Genomic DNA, 23,016 nt, shown 5'->3' on the forward strand with positions numbered 1-23,016 from the left:
AACCATGAACTTTTTTTGTATTTTTCTCTCTTCATTGCTAATGCCAATGATCTAATTTATAAGCAGCTCCCGCCTCCTCACCCATGTCTGATGTGACACAGGCTAATTTGTTCTTACTGGATTAGTATACATCAAGAACCTCATTTATTGTTTACCCATTCTGAAAACAACAGTTGCCACCTCACAGGAAAACTAATAGCATGAAGATTTATTTGCTGTTTAAAAAGTGACAGATGGAACCATTTTGAATTCTGCAGTGGTCAATAAGTACTTAAGTTTCACAGGAGGAAGCAGAGATTTATGCTCAGGGACACATCATTCTGTCTGTTTTATCAGCATGCAGCCTTGTAAAGATTTAACTATGTTTAAACAGCCATGAAACTCTTCCACCTAGAGCAACTACTTTGCCCTCACTACAGTAGTTAACCTTTTAGATATCAAGTACTATGAACTTTCCTCTAAAATCTTGAATACAGGGATATTCAGTCAAGCCGAGTAGCGTGTCACATTTCTGCATTGTTTTACATTAGTTCTGCCATTCTGAAATTGCCCTCATTTAAACTTTAAAGTATGAAGTATGAATAAAATCTCAGCTAATTAAAAATGAAAGAACATTTCCAAAACTAAAATTGAACTCAAAACAAGGGTGGATTTGATTTAAATCACTAGTTAGGTAACTGAAGCAGATATTTATAAAGTCATTGGGAGGTGAACTATCTCCAATTCAACAGGTAATCGTTAATATTTGGAGGATTTTCTTGCCATGCTGTATTAGGAGGAGATCACCACCAGACATTTACACTGTTTTATTTAACGAAAACAACAACGTTAAGTATTCTGGAATTTTTTTTCAACAGCAAATACATAATATTTTAACAAAACAAGCACATGTCCCTTGCTTCTCACATTTAGCTCCAGACTTCTTTTCCTTGTCCAGATCTATTCTGCTCCCAACAATCTTCTATTCATTGAACTTTCTGAAACTTTACACTTTTAGAGAGAGGTAAGGGATTGACTTTGTGTTCACAAATTTGCAGAAGGACAATAGAGTTGAGGTCTGTTATTTCTCACCTCTATATATTAATTTATTTAAAACACGTTTGCTGTTAACAAGCATGTTACCTCTGGAGAGACAAATCCACAGTTTGAGAAATGCAAAACTAAGCATCTCTGATGGTATCTTCTAGACTGACCACTGAGTCCCATTGGGTAGATAGAAAGATTAATCTAAATAATCTATACAGAAGCCCACAGAACCACAAGATTGGGTCCCTAATCCATGAACTATTGGAAGTCATTTACAAAACTTTTCTTAAACATTATATGAATATATTGTCTCGTACTAGAGAATTAGCATTTTATAATCCCTATTCCATGATAAGATATCTTTGAGCTATAATGTATCTTAATTAAAACTATCTTTAGATAAAATGTTTTTTGAGGAAAAAACCTATCCAAAAATCCAATTTAAATAAAAAAATCTGTTTTTATTTTTTTTTTAAAGAAGTCATTGATTTTTATCCACCCTGCTCAATACTGAAGTTTGAAAGTGTTTAATTTATTATTTGCTTATTCTTAAAATTTTCACGAGCATCTGCATCTCTTAGTTTCAACAGAAACTTAAGCACTGCAAGAAGAACCAATGAAATGTAGGACTGTGCTGGGATTAATACACTGAACTGGGAATCAGATGATTGGGGTTCTATTCTTGGCTCCACTACCAACTCAATGAGAAGCATTTACTTTGTATACTTCAGTTTCCACATCTTTAAAATTGGGGTATTATTTGCCTACTTCACAGAGGTTTTATGAGTGTTATTTAATATTTTAAAGTTTTTATAGGTTTTCAGACAAAAGGTGCTAGACAAATTCTTATTTACAACCTTACTAAAATCAAGAAATTCTGTGTATTGTATGGAACACCCATGAAAGGGTTAGTATGGAAAAGTCAACAATTCCGAGGAGTTGTTAAGTAAAATCTGTATGCATAAAAGGAGTTAGGTGCCTAAATCCCAGTTTTGGCACCACTATGATGCACAAAACTTTTGCTGAAGCTTGTAGGTGCTTACCCTCAGTTTTTGTAGTACAAGTTTCCTAGCCACCTATGTTCCTGTCTCTGCAGGAAACGTGCACTGCTTCCTCTCTCTGAGTGTCCAGACACCTAAGTCCCAGAGTGATTCACAAGTCAAGGGAAGACAGATGTTTAGCCACCGAAATTGCCTGATATGGTAGGTACAATCTGAGCATGCCTGCCAGATCAGTCTTCTCAGGGGAGTTCATGCAAAACAGCTGGGGAGAAAAAGGAGAACCTTCCACATAAAACTTTTAGCCCAGTCATTTGGGTACTCATCTGGGATGTGGGAGAAACCTGGTTCAAGCCCCCACTTCATCTGAGAGAGAGAAGGGATTTCATCCGGGATCTTCTACCTCTCAGATGAATGAATTCCTTAACTATTGGGCTATGGGATATTCTAGTGCTAATGTAAACAGTGAGTGGGCGACATTACACAATACCATATATCAAGCTGCTCTCGCCATCTTGAGTAGAGCAAAACAACGTCATCAAGATCAGTTTGATGAGAATGAAGCAGTAATTCAACAGCTACTCACTAAAAAACATGAGATGTATAATCACATTTTTGTATCCCAGGTCCCTGTAGGCACAGTTTTAACATACAGGCATCTGTGTCATGATATCCAGTCTCAGCTCAGAAACATGCAAGATCAATCATGGAATGCCAAGGCAGATGAAATCCAAGGCTATGCTGAGCGTCGGGAGCCCAAAGACTTCCATGCTGCTTCGAAAGATGCGTATGTCCTACATACAGCACTACAGTCTCTTTGAAGAGTGCAGATGGCCTAACACTGATGACTGACAAAGGAGAAATTCTTCAGAGGTGGTGACAGCATTTCAGTGATCTTTTGAACATGCTGTCCAACATCACGGACAAGGCGCCAATAAAAGCAATGGATCAGCCACCTTGTAATGACAACATGGATGCAGCCCCATCCCTTGATTAAGTCAGCACTGCAATCAGTACCATGAAGCATTACAGAGCTCCCAGATCTGATGGCTTTCCTACAGAAATATTCAAGTATGGAGGTGAGATCCTCCAGAGGTGACTACATGCACTATTTCTCAATATATGGAGCAATGAAGATTTACTGTAAGACTTCAAAGACTCTGCTTTGCCATCATATACAGAAGAAAGGTGAAAAGTCTGACAATGGCAACTATTACTCTCCATCACTGGAAAAAGAAAAGGAGTACTTGTGGCACCTTAGAGACTAACAAATTTATTAGAGCATAAGCTTTCGTGAGCTACAGCTCACTTCATCCGATGAAGTGAGCTGTAGCTCACGAAAGCTTATGCTCTAATAAATTTGTTAGTCTCTAAGGTGCCACAAGTACTCCTTTTCTTTTTGCGAATACAGACTAACACGGCTGCTACTCTGAAACCATCACTGGAAAGGTTCTGACTAGAATACTCTGATTGTCTGCTATGCAAAATCACTAAATGCATGTTACCGGAGTTGCAATGTGATTTTAGGCCAACAGAAGGAATGGAAGACAAGCTATTTGTAGCCTGCAGGAGAAATGCAGAGAACAACAACGTGACCTTTTACACTGTCTTTATTGAACTGGCTAAAGCATTTGACACCATCAATTGACGTGGATTTGGCAATTATTACACAAGTTTGGTTGTCTAGAAAAATTCACCAACATTCTGAGGCTATTTCATAATGGAATGCTCGTTTAAGTCTGCATAGATGGTGTTCTGTCTGATCCATTTCATGTCACTAAAGGTTTTAAGCAGGCTGCATAATTGGTCCACTCTTGTTATTATCTTCTATACAGCACTGCTTGATTATGCTACACGAGCCCTGAATGCCAGTATCAAAATAGTTTCCAATTCTCTGGAACAGGCTGAGATCTTCCACGAAGGTCTTCGGGCAGTTGTTCATGAGCTGCTGTGTGCTCTGCTCTAGACCAGATACAATTGCATATGAATGGATTTGCTAAGTCTGCAAAAAGATATGGGCTTATATTCTGAAAGAGACAGAGGCCATGTATCAACCTGCACTAGGGAAACCCTCCATGAAATCAAAAGTCACCATCAGAAACACACAACTAAATGTTGTTACAGACTTCTGCTATCATGGTAGCATATTGTAGATTTATGTTAGTATAGACAAGGAACTGACAAATCATATCAGCAAAACCAATTCATCATTTGGCTGACTATCAGGAAGAGTTTGGTAGCAACATGATATTAAACTTCAAACCAAGTCTATAAAATCAGTTGTGCTGTCCAACTTATTGTGTAGGTGTGAAACCTGGACCTGCTATAGGCATCATATTAAGCTTCTCGATAAGTTCCATTTACAACATCTGCATTCCAGACTCTATCAAATGGCAGAATCAAGTTACCAATAATGAAATTCTGGAATGTAGTCACTCCACAGGGATTGAAGCCAGGCTCATCATAACACAGTTATGCTAGGCTGGTCATGTACCATTGTGTCCAGGAAGTGGATCTCTTGTGTGGACTGGTCCAGGCTGAGGTCCAGCCAAGCTCTATGATATAACCGCATTTTCAGTGCCACGGATAGTGATGTATAATCTTGTCTTTTGATATATGTAACACACCCTCTTGGGCATTTATCTGCTAGACAGACTTGGCAGTGCCAGCTGCCAATGTGAGTCGCATGCATCTGTGTATATATCTAAGGCAGAACACACTAAGTGCGATTTACTTCAGAGCTGGGTTAAGATAGTAAAAGGCCTTTGGATGCTATCGATTTAGGCCCCTAAATCTCATATGAAGTCCGATTTGTGTTTGGACTCTGCTACAGCACTTATGAAATATCACATGAGGCTGGGATCTCCTATTGCCTTCACAAGCTCTGGCCTTGATTCTGTTTACTTCATGAAGTACAAGCAGCTATGAAAAGAAGTATTACAAGTGTTATTTGCCAGACAGTGGATTGAGGGTGGGGATTGGGAGATTTAAATGGGAATTCTTTTGCCAGCCAAGTCAACATGAATATTTCGTAAGCATATTTCCTTATTTAAAACTTAAAGATCTTGGGTTCGTCTGGAGTAACTAAACTTTGTACGATAACAGTTCATCCCAGGAAATAAATTTATTTTTCAGCAAGTAACCTTTAAAAGACCGCTAGAAAGAACCTCATAAAAATGTGGAGTATTTTAAAGCTGCTGAACAGAAATCTGATGAGGTTCAACAAGGACAAGTGCAGAGTCCTGCACTTAGGATGGAAGAATCCCATGCACCGCTACAGACTAGGGACCGAGTGGCTAGGCAGCAGTTCTGCAGAAAAGGACCTAAGGGTTACAGTGGACGAGAAGCTGGATATGAGTCAACAGTGTGCTGTTGTTGCCAAGAAGGTCAATGGCATTTTGGGATGTATAAGTAGGGGCATTGCCAGCAGATCGAGGGATGTGATCATTCCCATCTATTTGACATTAGTGAGGCCTCATCTGGAGTACTGTGTCCAGTTTTGGGCCCCACACTACAAGAAGGATATGGAAAAAATGGAAAACTTCCAGTGGAGGGCAACAGAAATGATTAGGGGACTGGAATACATGACTTATGAGGAGTGGCTGAGGGAACTGGGATTGTTTAGTCTGCGGAAGAGAAGAATGAGGGGGGATTTGATAGCTGCTTTCAACTACCTGAAAGGGGGTTTCAAAGAGGATGGCTCTAGACTGTTCTCAATGGTAGCAGATGACAGAATGAGGAGTAATGGTCTCAAGTTGCATGGGGGAGGTTTAGGTTGGATATTAGGAAAAACTTTTTCACTAGGAGGGTGGTGAAACACTGGAATGCGTTACCTAGGGAGGTGGTGGAATCTCCTTCCTTAGAAGTTTTTAAGGTCAGGCTTGACAAAGCCCTGACTGGATGAGTTAGTTGGGGATTGGTCCTGCTTTGAGCAGGGGGTTGGACTAGATGACCTCCTGAGGTCCCTTCCAACCCTGATATTCTATGATTCTATGATTCTATGTGCTGAGCATGGATGACACCAGGATGCCAAAGCAGTTGCTGTATGGCAAACGGAAAGCGAGCAATCACAAAGGAGGTAGCCAGAAGAAATGCTTCAAAAGACACACTGAAGCATAACTTGAAACAGCACGACATTGAGACTAACAGCTGTGAGTTATCAGCAACTGGAAGACCACACTGGCGAGCAGTAGTCAATGATGGGGTTACCTAGTTCAAGATTAACTGTTGTATGGATCTTGAGGCACAGAGGCTGAGTTGTAAACAGTGGCAGATTCAACAAGCACAGACTATAATCCCTTCCTCAGCATCAAGTTATGCACTTCACGTGGAAAGGACTGCCACTTGTGCATCGGTCTTTTAAGTCACAACTGTACTCATAACCCATAATACGGTCATCAGCATCATCTTCCATTATGAAAGACAACAACATGCCATGTTCTGATGTCTCTCTCTCTCTCTCTCTCTTTCTCAATCTCTTCTCTTAAAGCTGTTCCACTTTGGATAAATAATCCAAGAGTTACTTGGGCCAGAGAGCGCAACCCAGCAATGACTTTACAGCCTGGTGGTTAGAGCTTTCACCCAGGATGTAGGACACCCATGATACATTCCTCCTGCTCCAAAGTCACAACAAACAACTCCTTTTATATAGCTCGACCTAAATGTCCTGCTCCCAAGGTACAATAGTCTAATAAAGATTTTATGAACAGTTAATGAACATGAAAACCTGTGTGAAATCTTTTGGGTCCAATTAACAGAAAAACAACACTGGGCCATTCTTCCACTAGTTTGAATAAAATTACCAGAGAATTTACAACAGAAATGACTATTTGTGCATGTGAACATGACAGACATCTTTTTTTTCCTAAGGTACAGGAGTAGGTTTGGGGGAGCAGGGAAGTAAAAGTAGAATTTGCTTCAAAAGCATACCAGTCCCAAGTATGGAGATTAGTCACTATTTATGGCAGTACTTGTAGAAGGCTAGTAGACTGCAGGCTTTAATTACAAGAAGTTGCATTGCAAGGAGCTAAGAGTTAATCTTTTAAGATTAATACTGCAATACCTTTCTTAAATGTGATTAGTGCGAACAGTTCCAGTTTGATGACTATCATTGTTACATGATGGGAAAGCATTACAAAAAACTTTTGAAAGATTAATAAGAGCGAGAACCCAATACCACTAATTACTGTCGTTTATTCGTGTCTAATTGGAAAGAATAATCTCGCCCCCACCACAAACTGTACAAAAAGTTCTTAAATCACAGCTCCATTGTAAATAGTACTAAGTAAGATAAAAGTTTAAAAATAGGACAGTTCTTTTAGATATAACAAATAGGACTTTGCCCATATTGAGTATGCTAAGCTGCTCAATGCAACAACTGACCTAACCTTTAAATAGAATAAAATACATTTACTTAGAGTAATGACATTGGTATCTAACTATGCAGACTGTTTTTTCTAATCTTAAGTGACCATCTTAACCATTCCAGTTCTTATCTGATTACAAAGGCAGAGATTTTGTGAAAGACTGAAAGACCATAAAGTACTTAGCTAGGACCTTCATAAAAGGAATGGAATACTGCCAATATTTCTGCTAACATGTTTAATCAAAAGAGGCTACGACAGCACTGTTGGTTTCTACTGCAATAGAGAATGCTAAGAGTACATTAACTTGTCATTACAAAGTTTTCTCTTGGTAAAGTAATCTTGGAAGAAAGGGGTCACTAGATCTCATGATATGTACTTCATTACAATACAGCAATTCCTTAGTATCCAAGGACAGCCTTGTAGTGAAGTTATGCTGGACACTTCAGTTTAAAAGTTTAAAAAAATTTAATGAACAAGAAATCTGTTCGAAGTCCTTTGTTTCCCACCAAATCACATTAAAAGCTACTCTGCTCTTTCTTTCCTGTAAAACAATACAGTTGTGTATGAAAGGGCAACATGAGTGAAATATTAAAATAAAATTACAAAATGGTTCTCTTATAGAGAGATTCTTTTATAATTGCGCATATTGAGATATTCTCTTATAAAACTCACAAAGCGGTATAGCATTTTTTCTGAAGATAGGTAATAGAAACATATAACAGAAAATACGGCGATAATATACAGACTTTTTTGCATTGAGATGAAAATATTTGAAGGTTGAGTACCTCCCATCCCTGAGTGGATATACAATAGCATAGGTGAGGCACTCTTCTTCTTCGGATTTCACCTACATATTCAGAATACCTGACAGTCAGTCAACTTCTTATGTACAGTGTATTCTCTGGGAGATATTGGGACATTCCCAGACAACAGGTCAACTAACTCAGTGGATTATTTTATCACCAGTACGAGCTCACTTTTGAGCAAGGAGACTCCTCACTTCTTACAACCCTGGAGACGTCTGCTATTTATCTGCAGAATAGGTACAGCATGAGTAACCACAGCTTCCCACACTGAACCACCCATTAATATGCCTCAGACGGACCAGAAAGACAGACCAGGATCTTGGAACAGTGACTCTGATAACAAGAGAACCACTTAGTGAAATTCGAATGAGGATTTATTATGAGAATAATAGCTACATTCTTTATGATAAAGAGTCTATTTCCTGTATAATAGCTCAAGTTTCTGCTGGCCTTCTAAACAACATGGTAGATAGAAAAGAGGACCAAATTAAAAGCCTTTCCTTTGACATTTACTATGAATATAGCTTAAAAATTAACCTTAATTCTGTGAGGGAAAAAAAAGTCACTGAAGTCCAGACAATGATGAGTCAAATGATTCAGATACCTGAGCCTATGACTAACTTGAAAATCAACTGATGCATGAAATTAATAAATACAAGGAAAAAATTACACTTCCATGCTTTGATCCTCTTTATTTTATCTAGACAGTAGATCGTGTTGAGCATTCAAGTTTTGGCATATTTCCAGTTACGATTTGGAATAGTCTCCCAATTCTACCATGCTCCGTTTTGCAGTAAACAGTGTCAAATATTAAACACTGAGGAAAATACTTTTAGCACTGCTTCTTCCTAAGTTTACCATTCTCCTTAAAAGAAAGGATTTATCAAGCTGTAAACTCCTGAAAAAGCCAGTAACAAAGATTTTAAAAGATTAAGACATTTGATACGTATGTCAGCTCAGTGTAAAAATCATCCAAGTCAGGTATGAACCCTAAATAGTTAATACTGATCCATTACTGAATGGAAACTTTGTTTAAAGAAAAATAAACATGGTACACTTTCTTGCAATCCTTCTCTTCTAAATCACCATACTTTTGTAAAAGAAAGCTTATATAGGTATTCTATAGTTTAAACATTCACAGCTCTTTTCTCAGATATATACAGCATGGTACATTTTGCATAGTACAGAATATATACTTGCAATACGTATTAATTCTGTGGATGTCTAAACTGCAATAAAATTTGCACTAACATTTTGTGACAAGTCATGTTACTGTGTGCTGTTTGCTGGTATACAGAAGCAGGAACTTGGGACCTGACCCTTTATGTGAGACATTACAGCTTGTTACCTAGAAAAATTAGGTACCTATCTTTTAAAAGCAATAATCTGCATCAGCTTTACTGTAATGAAAGGAACTTTTTATAAAAGGGTACATAAGTAATTACAAATAGATAACTATACTGTAAAATGCTGCCTAGGACATTAAGAAACTCACCTAACAATGTGTTGTGATCTATCCCACTTTTTGATGGAAACTGTTGACAGAGATATGCTCCTTGCTGAAAGAATCACATAACTGAAGAAAAGAAAAAGAAAGAATCCCAACAAAAAAAATCCTTTAAGTTGTATATGTTGAATTAAAAGCCATGTTTGAAGGACATAATGAAAAATATACTGGGTACAGTCCTCAGCTGCACTGAGAAAAAAGGTGGCTGTAGGCTGCCTTTATACGTTCCCTGATCATAAGTCAGCTGGGTAGCTGAACAAGCCTCCCTGCATAAGTTAGAGCAGCCACAGGGCTATTTTAACTTAAGCCAATTACAATACTCTCCTTAGGAATTTTTTTTCTAGATGAGGATTGGCAGAATACATCATATACCAACCCTTCCGCTTCCCCTCTAGCCCCCAAAAGCTCATCCCCTCTCCTGACATACCCATTGCACCAATGGAGGGGAAGGAGTGGAGCAGAGAGCTACTGATGTAAAACCAGCTATGCCAACTTTACACCAGTCCAAGATTCTATCATGTCAGGAGAATCCTCAGGTGCCCCTGGCAGCTTTAACATCACTGTGTGCTGCTCCAGTGGCACAAAGTGATCTCATTGGGATCGAGGATCCAGCCCACAGCCTGAGGAGCAAGAGAGACTAACTTGTAGGGAAATTTCTTTGCCCTCTTTTCCACAGAGAAGTGTTTCTACTATCAACCCTACCTTCAGACTCTCTGCTGCATATCTATAGCTCTATTTAAAATATTTATCACACCCAATTAAAATAGGCAGCAGTAGTGGTGAATGGGCCAATTTGAAGGATACTCTTCGCTATTACGGATGTCAACTACAAGCAGTTTTGGCTTGCTATTTTTGGTTTTCTTTGTAGGCGTTTTGAAGTGACTAGGTCCCGTCAGCTCACACAAGTCAATCAGATCTTCTGCTGAAATCCGTGGTGACATTTCTGCTTTCAGGTCATTCAACTGGATAGAGTCCCTAGACTTTAAAGAGAAAAATACAATCTTTACAATGATGTAACTATTTATTTGTGGTGTTATTGTAGCTGTTGGTCCCTAGTTATTAGAGAGACAAAATGTGTGAGGTTAATATCTTCTATTGGTCCAACTTCTGTTGGTGAAAGAGATGAGCTTTTGAGCTTACAAAGACCTGAAGAAAATCTCTGTGCAAGCTTGAAAGCTTTTCTCTTTCATTAACGAAAGTTGCTCCAAAAAAAAAAGATAACACCTCACCTACCTAGTTTCTCACTTAACTGTTTAGGCATTATCCAGCATTCATTGCAACTTCTGCTTTATATGATTATCCTAAATATAAAAGTGAAGTTTTGCATAGAAACATCCCTTTCTTGTAACTACAGACAAGTTTGAGATAAGCCATATAGCACTGCATCAAGAACTTTTCATATTATTCCTTGTGGATAGTTTATCTGAAAAACTTAGCTCTATTTTCTGTTTGAATAGATTTTTATGAATATGTCATTTGCAGTTGTTTGAGGAATAGCTTGTGACAACAAATTTTCACCTGTTTTTGGTTCATGAAGTGTTCACTACTGATAAGATGCTCTCCTTCACTCCGGCCACTTTATGCAAGGTAAAGAGGCCCTAAAAGCCTGGGGTCTCTCCAGAGGAGGACTTCCCCAGTTCAAGAACTGATGTAGACAGCCACAAGTTGTCCTTCAAGCCCTCATGTAGAAGACACGTCAGGAATGGGATGGATGTGTAGTGAGTGGGGAGGATATTCTGGGCAGCAGGAGGGCCCACAGATCAACTGGGAAACCCACCATAATTTAGACTATTCCATGGAGCTTTCTAAATTACGCCAGATGCTACTCCAATCCCCAGAGTAGCCCAGGATCAAGAGGATGCAAAGATGACTTAAAGCTACCTTAACCTCCCCTTATCTGTGAGTTCTGCCCTGCATCTTTGAGGTGCAGCACAGAATCTCTCCCTGTGCCCTTTCACTATTTATTATTCCCCCATTGAACCATACTATTTGTCAAATAAGTCACTTGGTATTGTTTCTGGATGAGCTAAGCTTTATAAAAATTATTTGGGAACACTTAGCTAATTTATTGTGGTGACACAGAAATACTCTATTATTTTCCTAACAGCCTTTCCATTGTGAATGCTCTCACAAATATTCACAAGCTCTAGAATCCATGGTGCTTTTGCTTTTTATTATTGTAAAAAAAACATGTAATTAAGCCCGCAGATACACAAAAAGAACAAAATAATGCATCCTGAACACCAGAAAAGTGAATCAGTGCATCTTATTCACCAATATATTGATAATTGATGATGAATACAAAACCACCAAATTATAATAGAGTTTGTGTACAGTGAATTTCAGTGAGATGATCACAAAATGCAGAAAGGTGGGCCACAAAGTGTGGTAGAGCTTTTCCAACCATAGTGCTTATTTATAATTGTGAAATGGCTGAATTTTTAAGAAGTTAACTTTAAAACAGCTCTTCACAGTAGAAGAACCACCTCTATCCAATCCAACGCATTCCATCAAACCTCCCCCCGCCAAAAAAACCACACCATGACAAACAGATATACTTTGCAGAATGCTCAAAAGGCCAGCAAACTCAGGCTCTGTAAGAGTGACGCAGGGACGTGAATTCCAGTCATACAAAGTCATTGAGAATGTCCAGTTACTAACACCCAGGTGTTTAAATCTAGGAACTGTTGAAAATCCCAGCTGATCTCATGAGAGATGGTAATATACCCAAGGACTTAAAATAGTAGAATGTATTATACCCGCCATGTTATCTCTAAACAGGACTGAGCCAAAGTGAGTTAGATCATTTTCACCAGTAACCCCTCTATGCACAGCAATTTTGCCTCAGCAGCTAATGGATCTCTATGGGGAAGTCTCAATACTTCAGCTTCAAATGTTACCAGCTTTAACTTTTCAAAGCACCCATACCAAGGCAAACAATTTTTTCTACATTTAGAAAATCCAGCACAGGACATGCGGTTCAGAGGCTTCAATGCACCACTGCATTGTGCTTTACTGTAGTCTGCAGAAGTAGCATGTACCTACCACCACTTTGTCCAGCTTGTCTAATTGCCTAGGTATCTGATTTGCAGGTTTCTGATTTGCATAATATTTTATCCTAGCAATAAAGAGTTAATGAAGTCAGTCATGAATGCACAAAGGCTAAATTCAGCTCCACTGTGCCAAAACGTAGCCCTGCTGTATGCGACTCCAGTGGAACTTTTCTTGCTTACACCAGGGCTGAATTAGTCTCTGTGCAACTGTTGTGCTCCTACTGTGTTTGAGGTCAAACATAGGCGAAAGTTGTTTATAACTGAGTGTTCAGCTGTTTCCAGTGAATTATTCTGGCTTGTCTGGAGATGAATCTGTCCAGGATAGCAGGGAACTGCTACAGTGAGCATCTTCTCGAAGCTGTTTAGACTACTGTTTTGGTGACTGTTACTGGTGGAATACTTTTTCTGTGTAAATTAAAAAGTAGCTATTTTGTTTAGAAAATCCAAATGTGTGCTTTGCAATTCTTCCATACCCAACAAAGGTGCTTGGGCCGCTTCTCCCCAATGCAGGTATTACTCCCTTTAACATTACTGGACATTATAAGTAGATTATACAGTAATACAGCCCAGATGTAAAATACAAAATAGAAAAATTAAAAATTTAAAAAGTGTTCCTACATTACTGGTAAACGTTACTGGATTGATTTTAAGAGTTAAATATATAAAGTGCTGTTTAAGAACAGGATTATTCTAAGAGTATCAGGGGGCTGAATTTTATGCTTAGAGAAAAACGGAACCATAGTTCATAGGATTATCTTTGCCATCTAGTCTCTTGTATATATGTAGGGTATGTTCATACCAATTCAATACCTAGCTTATTTGCTTTGCAATTTTCACTTCTCAATGAGGAAACATATACATAAGGGAACAGGAGCGTTAGCAATCAGGAGACATTGAGGCACTTGTACTCAGAGTATTAAATAGAGCTGAGGAGTAGATGGTTTTCCTGTCCCATTAATATTTTGAAGATATCAAAACATTTTTCCATCTCAAATTGGGATGAAAAGTCAAAATGTTGACAATTTTTACAAATCAAAAATCCGAAAAAAAATTTGCTCTGGGTCAATCAAAACAATTTCAAAACATTTCATTTTGGTTTTGATCTTCTTTCTTTTTTTAAGCTTTAAGTTTAAATTCACTAAAACTTCAAAATAAAAAGTAATTTAAATTCAGAAAAATGAAACTTATTCCCCCCCAAAATTTCAAGTCAGATTTGTCAAAACCATCAACTGTTTTGCAAACAGTTTCAGTTCTTATGAATCAACATTTTCCAGCAAAAAAACCCCCAGTGCAATGAAAAATTAGTGATCAGGTCTAGTGTTAATTAACTCAAGTAATTACTGCTAGCGCTAGCCCTTGATTCAGTGGTGTGTTATAAACACGGTGCCAGCTTCTATTGATACAGTAGAACCTCAAAGATATGAACACCAGAGTTACAGACTGACCTATCAACCGGACACCATGTGACACCAGAAGTAACCAATCAGGCAGCAGCAGGGACCCCCCGCCCCAAAAAAAAAAGAAAAAGAAAAAGCAAATACCGTACTGTGCCTGTATTGAATCTTAAAAGGTAGGCACATCTGGGCTGCATGTCCCTACATGCGGGACAGCCACTTACAGCTAGGACATGAAGACAATGGGGCTTCCAGCCCAATGCAGCTGGAGTTGGCAGAGCAGGAGCAGCGCTGGGGCCTGTGCTGCTTTCACACCCCCTCCTCTGCCACTGAAATGGGGATGGGCTGTTTTTATCCCCTCCCCCCAGTTGGAGGGGGACAAGGTTACAAACTCAGTCTCATAGAAGCTGCCAGTGCTGAAGAGCGAGCAGAGCTGCTGCTGGACCTTGGCCCGGAGTGTCAGCTGCTGGAACCCAAACTGCGCTTTGTTCTGAGTTACAAACATTTTAGAAAAAGAACAGGAGTACTTGTGACACCTTAGAGACTAATTTCAGAGTAGCAGCCGTGTTAGTCTGTATTCACAAAAAGAAAAGGAGCTACAGCTCACTTCATTGGATGCATTTGGTCGAAAATACAGAGGGGAGATTTATATATACACACACAGAAATCATGCCTCTAGCTTTCATCCAGATTTCAAAAATTTCCATCCCACCATCAACCTCAGCCTGGACCAGTCTACACAAGAGATCCACTTCCTGGACACTACGGTGCTAAAACGCGATGGTCACATAAGCACCACCCTATATTGGAAACCTATTGACTGCTATTCCTACCTACATGCCTCTAGCTTTCATCCAGATCATACCACACGATCCATTGTCCACAGCCAAGCTCTACAATATAACCGCATTTGCTCCAACCCCTCAGACAGAGACAAATACCTACAAGATCTCTATCAAGCGTTCTTACAACTACAATATTCACCTGCTGAAGTGAAGAAACAGATTGACAGAGCCAGAAGAGTACTCAGAAGTCACCTACTACAGGACAGGCCCAACAAAGAATACAACAGAACGCCACTAGCCATCACCTTCAGCCCCCAACTAAAACCTCTCCAACGCATCATCAAGGATCTCCAACCTATCCTGAAGGACGACCCATCACTCTCACAGATCTTGGGAGACAGGCCAGTCCTTGCTTACAGACAGCCTCCCAACCTGAAGCAAATACTCACCAGCAACCACACAACAGAACCACTAACCCAGGAACCTATCCTTGCAACAAAGCCCATTGCCAACTCTGTCCACATATCTATCCACCATCATAGGGCTTAATCACATCAGCCACACTATCAGAGGCTCGTTCACCTGCGCATCTACCAATGTGATATATGCCATCATGTGCCAGCAATGCCCCTCTGCCATGTACATTGGTCAAACTGGACAGCCTCTACGTAAAAGAATAAATGGACACAAATCAGACATCAAGAATTATAACATTCAAAAACCACTCAGAGAATACTTCAATCTCTCCGGTCACTCGATTACAGACCTGAGAGTGGCTATCCTTCAACAAAAAAACTTCAAAAACAGACTCCAATGAGAGACTGCTGAATTGGAATTAATTTGCCAACTGGATACAATTAACTTAGGCTTGAATAGAGACTGGGAATGGACGAGTCATTACACAAAGTAAAACTATTTCCCCATGGTATTTCTCCCCCCCACCCCACGCCCCACTGTTCCTCAGATGTTCTTGTTAACTGCTGGAAATAGCCTACCTTGCTTGTCACCATGAAAGGTTTTCCACCTCCCCCCGCCCCCGCTGCTGGTGATGACTCATCTTAAGTGATCACTCTCCTTACAGTGTGTATGATAAAACCCATTGTTTCATGTTCTCTGTGTGTGTATATAAATCTCTCCACTGTATTTTCCACCAAATGCATCCGATGAAGTGAGCTGTAGCTCACGAAATCTTATGCTCAAATAAATTTGTTAGTCTCTAAGGTGCCACAAGTACTCCTTTTCTTAGAGACTAAACACATTTATTAGAGCATAAACTTTCGTGGACTACAGCCCACTTCATCAGATGCATAGAATGGAACATATAGTAAGTGTGTATATATATATATAAACACACACACACACACACATATACAGAGAAGGTGGAAGTTGCCATACAAACTGTGAGAGGCTAATTAGTTAAGATGAGCTATTATCAGCAGGAGAAAAAAAACTTTTGTAATGATAATCAAGATGGCCCATTTAGAAAGTTGACAAGAAGGTGTGAGGATACTTAACTTTAGGGAAATATATTCTATATGTGTAATGACCCAGCCACTCCCAGTCTCTATTCAAACCCAAGTTAATGGTATCTAGTTTGCATATTAATTCAAGCTCAGCAGTTTCTCCTTGGAGTCTGTTTTTGAAGCTTTTCTGTTGAAAAATTGCCACCCTGAAAGCCACGAAACCTTATGCTCTCATAAATTTGTTTGTCTCTAAGATGCTACAAGTACTCCTGTTCTTTTTGCGGATACAGACTAACATGGCTGCTGCTCTGAAACATTTTAGAGTTACAGACAACCTCCATTCCCGAGGTGTCTGTAACTCTGAGGTTCTACTGTATTATTGATTTCCCACTCAAATTGTAGTTTATGATCTTCTCTACAGTTTTGCTACTAACTAGGAAAAGAATTACATGAATGTGCTGGAGAAACAGTAAAGGCAAAATTAAGCTACACAACAAAGGGACACAGTGGTGTGGTACAGCATACCTCCAAAAACAGTCCTTAGCCAGCCTATGTACAAATACACTTACCTTTGCTATGATCAGGGAATCAAAAAATATTCATAATTATAGACAGCATCTACTGGACTAAAGAGACCATGCTAGCTTACTAAACTCAGTGAGCTACCAGGAGAACAAATAGCCTTGTAGCACAGTAGCATGGGGAGCAGCAGGGGAAGCATGGCTGAGCTGTGTTCAGTACATATTCAGTGGTTTCAGGAGAGTTTGTATTCGACCCGACTCAGCAGTGCCTCCGCTGCCACTACCTGGGCTACCCATCTATTTGTATTCAAGCTAGCTTGATGAGAGCTACCCTACACAAGCAGGGACATCATATTCCTAGCTCATAGTTTAGATATAGCCTAAGAAACTATCTCCTGTTAACAGCGGAGTAACCACTAATATAACTGCAACTCAATTAAAATAAATATCCTAAGTGGCGTTAGCCACCTGTGAAGTTCATTACCATCTTTCTTATGATTCCTTCTTTTCCTTTTCTGATTCAATTTCCATCTGTATTGTATGATGTCCCAGAATATCAAGGTGTGGCCCATAATTCATGCACAGTTTTGCATGAAATAGAACTGTTGAATCAATTCCTTCATTAACAACTGTTTTCATTAGAGTCATTTCTTCTTCCAAAGACACTGTTAGTGAAAATACAATTGGAAAAAGCAACAGCTCTACTCTCCATATATAAAACTGGTTTTTTTGGAGGTGGGGTGGGGGCTGGCTACCTTTAAAAGTTTGTCTGTATCTACTGTATCTGATAATGCGTGCATATTTCCCAATCACAGAGAAAGATTCTTCATGGAGATTCTCTAAAAAACTGTCAACATATAAAGCACTTTTCTCTAAATTTAGGTCTAGAACTTGAGTTTACAACATCTCAAGGAGCCCACCAAGTCTGTTCGGTTCTTTTTCTCAGGTATTTCCTGTATATGTTTTGTATCACTTCCTCTCCTCAGGGCACTCTAGGTGCGAGAGAGTAATATGGGCACAGAGCCCTCACTCCAAAGACTATTGCTCACAGCTAAAAAGTGTGAGGCAAGCTGTGGTGTAAATCTGCAGTGCACTTATATGATGCACTCTAACTGTCCATGTGGACCGTGCTGCTGCACCGTGAAAGTTTGAAACAGCAGTATGCAAATCACACTGGGGAACTTTCCGAGTGCAGCAGCACGGTCCACATGGACAGTTAGAGTGCACAGCATGCTGGAGTACTGTAGATTTGCTATGTGCTAATTTGCTGTTTAGACACACCCTAAATCTATGGCAAGCAACAACCAATACAGAAAGGCAGACAGAGAAGTTCATGGAAAAAATAAGATGGTATTAGTCAGTATAACAGGCAGTGGTATTAGTGCACCAGCAGCATAACCATTGTCATTTTTATTGTAGGCATCATGGAAAAGGAAAGTTTTAAGGAGGTATTTTAATGAAGGTAATGAGGTGGCTTTGAGGATATTTATGGGGAGCTCCTCCCAAGCACAAGGGGTCTGAGAGAAAATATGCTTGTCTGAAAATTTAACAAATGGGTGAAAGAGACTGCTATGATTGACCAATTAGAGGCAGGAATTGACCTCTTGACGCTGAATGAGACACAGCAGGTAGCTTGGGGATTGGCTGTGAAGGACCTTGATAATGAAGACAAGTTGCTTATGTTTGATGTGATAGAAGGGGGAGCCAATGATAGGACACAAAAGAGAGGAGTGACAGTGCTAGGCTAATAGAATAATCTTTTCAGCAGCATTCTGAATGAATATGAGTGGTGCAAAATTGCATGTGTCAAGGCCAGAGAAAAGGATGTTGCAGTAATTGAGACATGAGATAAGAGCCTGGCTGAGCATTTTGGCTGTGTGGATGCATAGGAAAGGCCTTATCTTAGAGATGTGATGCAGAAAGAATCTTCAAGATTTAGACATAACCTGATATGAGGACTTGGATACCCGAGTCGAAGATGATGCCCACATTATGGGCCAGAGTGACAGGCAGGATGGTGGTGCTGTTCACAGTGATTGAGAAAGAAGGTGCAGAGGAGGTCTTGGGAGGAAGATTAAGAGCTCTGCTAGAGCCATGTTTAGCTTAAGCTAACAACTAGACTTTTAGACAGAATTCTTAACTGTACCCAGTGATTGGCCTAATCCCTCGTTTAGGTCTTTTGGTGGTGTCATAGCTAAGCACCAGTTTCCAGCTGTGGAGGAGGGGAGAGAGAGACCATTTGAAAATAAGCCTCCAAAAAGATTACTTGTCCTCTCAGCAGCAGTTTGTGACCACTGGACATTTTAAATTCGTTTAAAAAACCCACCAAGCTGTGAATATAAAACAGCTCCCAATTAAGAGCCTGATTCAGCCAGGTACTTAAGCACTTGTCTAATGTTAAGCTGCATATAGTCCCATGGACGTCCTTGGGACTACTTACATACTTAAAGTTAAAACATGTACTTGCTGAATCAATGCCTACTTAGTAAGGCTCATTGGCAGAAGGGGTCCAATAGACCAGGACACCAAGGAGAAAAAAATTAACAAATACAGTCCAAATAGCATAGGAGGATGCATTTATAACTTACTCTCTTCTGTTACCCTTCTGATATGACCTAGTTAGGGTTTTCCATACTGCATACAGAAAAATATTCCCAGAAAAACTTTTTTTTAAAATAATGGAAAGTAAAATTAAGGATCCGTAATCTGTGAGCAATATCAGGGTATGCATTAAAAAGCCGCATGCACGCACACACAGAGTTATGGTTTATAGTTATTTAAAAAGATGTGTTGAAAGGTCAAAACTGGCAGACAGAAAACTGCAACCAAAATATAGGGATGAATTAAACAATGTTGCTCAGAAAAATGAAAGACAGTAGACAGAGCTTTTACAACAACGTTCTGCTCACTTTTCAGAGTAGCAGCTGTGTTAGTCTGTATCTGCAAAAAGAAAAGGAGTACTTGTGGCACCTTAGAGACTAACAAATTTATCTGAGCATACGCTTTCGTGAACTACAGCTCACTTCATCGGATGTATGTAGTGGCAATTCTTCAACAAAAATAACTTCAAAAACAGACGCCAACAAGAGACTGCTGAATTGGAATTAATTTGAAACTGGATACAATTAATTTAGGCTTGAATAAAGACTGGGAGTGGATGGGTCATTACACAAAGTAAAACTATTTCCCCATGTTTATTCCCCCCTCCCCACTGTTCCTCACACGTTTTGGTCAACTGTTGGAAATGGCCCACCTTGATTATCACTACAAAAGATGTCCTCCCCCTCCCTCCCCCCCGCTCTCCTGCTGGTAATAGCTCACCTTACCTGATCACTCTTGTTACAGTGTATATGGTAATACCCATTGTTTCATGTTCTCTGTGTATATACATCTCCCCACTGTATTTTCCACTGGATGCATCAGATGAAGTGAGCTGTAGCTCATGAAAGCTTATGCACAAATAAATTTGTTAGTCTCTAAGGTGCCACAAGTACTCCTTTTTGTTCTGTTCTTGGTAGTGACCTTACTGCCTGAGCTGGGAAATGCTTGCAAATCAGTGATTACCCTGCCCTTTTCTTTAAAAGTCCTTTCAAATCTGCTCCTCGTTACACTGCAGTAAAATTCCTGAACTTTTGTTTTCCCGTATCCTAATGTTAGTGTGGAATCTCATTTTAGAAAATTCAGCTATGAGAAATTGTTCACCAGGGAAGGTTGCTTAACAGACAGCACGATTTAGAAAAAAGATTTATATAGGCTGGCATTAGAAGTCTACTCTCATCCCATGTGTTTCTTTGACTACCCCCTAAATCCTTTAAATTAGAGCACTTGTTCTTCTCACCCCATTAGCTTTTAAACAGGACTGGGAACTACTAAACTATGTGCATTTACTGCTCTTAATAAAAAGGAGGCATTTGAAATTTTAATGTTTTTAATATTAGAAATTAAAGCTACATAAATATTCTGAAATTAGAAGTTGATCTTCAGAAAGATTAAAGAGCTCTAGCACCGGTAGGTCACACAATCAGAACTTCTATCTCATTTTCCATTAAACTGTAATTTCTGATTGGCATTTCATCCTGGCTTTCACATGCAGATACACCTTTATGGAAAAGAAATTAAGTGTTTCTGATTCTGCTGGACCTGCACTTAGAAGTTCCATCTGATAATAGCTCTTGCATTTAGCTGAGTTTTGGTCCAGGAGACAGAATGGCTTAAAATGGGCTGCAGGTTTTTTGCCCCTCCCCCCCCTTTTTTTTTTAAATGAACATGGCATTCCTTATCACATTAAAAAAAAAAAGCCTTTTTTAAACAAAGGTACTTCAGCACTGAATTAAATCAGCAGTTCTCAACCTGTGGGTCAGGGCTTCAAAGTGGGTCGCGACCCCTTTTCAATGGGGTAACCAGGGCTGATGTTAAACTTTCTGCGGCCTGGGGTCGAAGCCCTACCGCCCAGGACCAAAGATGAAGCCTGAGGACTTCAGCTCTGGATGGCGGGGCTCAGGTTACAGGCTTTGGGTCGGGTTTGGGCTTTGCCTCCCCTCCACCCACAGGGCGGTAGGGCTCAGGTTTCCGTCCTACCCCCCGGGGTCGTGTGGTAATTTTTGTTGTTAGAAGGGGGTCATGATGCAATGAAGTTTGAGAACCCCTGAATTAAATCAATTTCTATGTAAGCAAGGGACCAAGTCCGATTTTTTGCATAATTTCAAATGTCTTAGGAACCGTGCGTTCTGCTGAAGGTGGCATTCCATACAATCTATTTATCTGTGCAATACCTATGTGTCTATGTTCAGAAATGAGACACAATGACTTTTAAAGTTGAGATAAGCTTATTCCATGGTTTTAGCCAAGTAGATTTCCTAGAGCTTGATCTGATAATTGCTTTTTATTTCACCCAGGAAACAAGAAAGCAGAAGACCACAAGCAACTACGAATATATTGTAAACTGGAAAAGACCGCTGCAGACCAATGATGACTCTTTCTACAAAGATGTCACTGACCATACCAGTTGGCTCCCTCTCCTTTAACATATACAAACCCAAAGAAGGCTCTCTTACCATGCACGATGCTTTACACATAAATGTAACAGGCTTTAAAACAAGTTAGGGCCCCACTGTACTAGGTGCTGTACAAACACACTGTATATGACAGCCCCTTCTCTGAAGGGTTCACAATATAAACAGACAAGACCTAAAAGGTGTGTGAAATAAGGAGAAAGGGGAGACGGAGGACATGGGGTGCGGGGGGTGGTGGTGGTAAAGCACAGACTAGCTATATGCACAGCAAAATGCCAATCAGCATCAGCCAGTCATCATAATCACAATTCACCACTGTCACACAACAGAGTATAAGCGGTGCGACCTAGTGGTCAGAACTGGAGTCTGGCCTAGCAAAACCAAATGGCAGAACCAAAGACATGGGCAGGAGACAAGTCAATGGTTGGAGTTCTGAGGAAGGTAGCAACTAGGGCTGGAGTGCGAGCAGGCACAAGTTGGAACAAGGGCTGGTGCAGGAAGATGGTCTGGCACAGTTGCAGGTATGGAATGCATTGAGCAGCCACTGTACGGTCATTGCTGCAATGCTTAAGTGATCTGCTGGCCCTTTTTTCCCTGATCAGGGAGCACAGCCGTTTAGTGAGAGTTTATTAGGCCCAGCCAAGTACACTGGTTTGCTAGGCGACTGGGCCCAGAGCCAGCTGAATTCCTGTCAACTTATCTAGATATTATCAGATGGCAGTTTTCTGTATACATCACAGGTGAAGTCAGTCTTAAGGATGAGAAGATGGTAGCTTTATGGATTTTGCCTCTATCCCAAAAAGAGCTTTACACATTCTAAACTCTCTTCAACAACTACTTGGATGTTGCTACTGAATATTGTTTAAATTGATTCAAAATTTGTAGTCTCTATAATTAGGCAGGTATAGTCTGCTAAGAACTTCTGCAAGGGGCAGCGTGCCCTTATTAATAATGTCCTTTTTGTTTATAAACAAAATACTTTTATACAAAATACAAACTGATGGCCTTGAAAGTGTAAAGTGCTTAACCAGCATACCACCGCTGAAGACGTTCATGCTTAAGTCCTCTATTAATGACATTAGGGA

At 39.8% G+C, this 23,016-nt stretch overlaps 1 protein-coding gene across 9 annotated transcripts in view; it reads right to left on the reverse strand.

Moving 5' to 3' along the window:
- The window catches only part of TBCK (TBC1 domain containing kinase), a 244,548-nt gene that overhangs the window by 70,342 nt on the left and 151,190 nt on the right, over positions 1–23,016 (reverse strand). For 8 of the 9 annotated variants that reach the window (XM_043513301.1, XM_038399499.2, XM_043513302.1 and 5 more), the window contains one exon: positions 10,508–10,683. The exons of the other annotated variant lie outside the window; for it this stretch is intronic. In XM_043513301.1, the coding sequence (XP_043369236.1) occupies positions 10,508–10,683 (176 nt within the window). The remainder of the gene's footprint in view (positions 1–10,507; positions 10,684–23,016) is intronic. 9 annotated transcript variants of the gene reach the window in all.

This window comes from Dermochelys coriacea, chromosome 4 (genome assembly GCF_009764565.3).
Source record: "Dermochelys coriacea isolate rDerCor1 chromosome 4, rDerCor1.pri.v4, whole genome shotgun sequence".
In the NCBI taxonomy this organism is placed as follows: Eukaryota; Metazoa; Chordata; order Testudines; family Dermochelyidae; genus Dermochelys; species Dermochelys coriacea.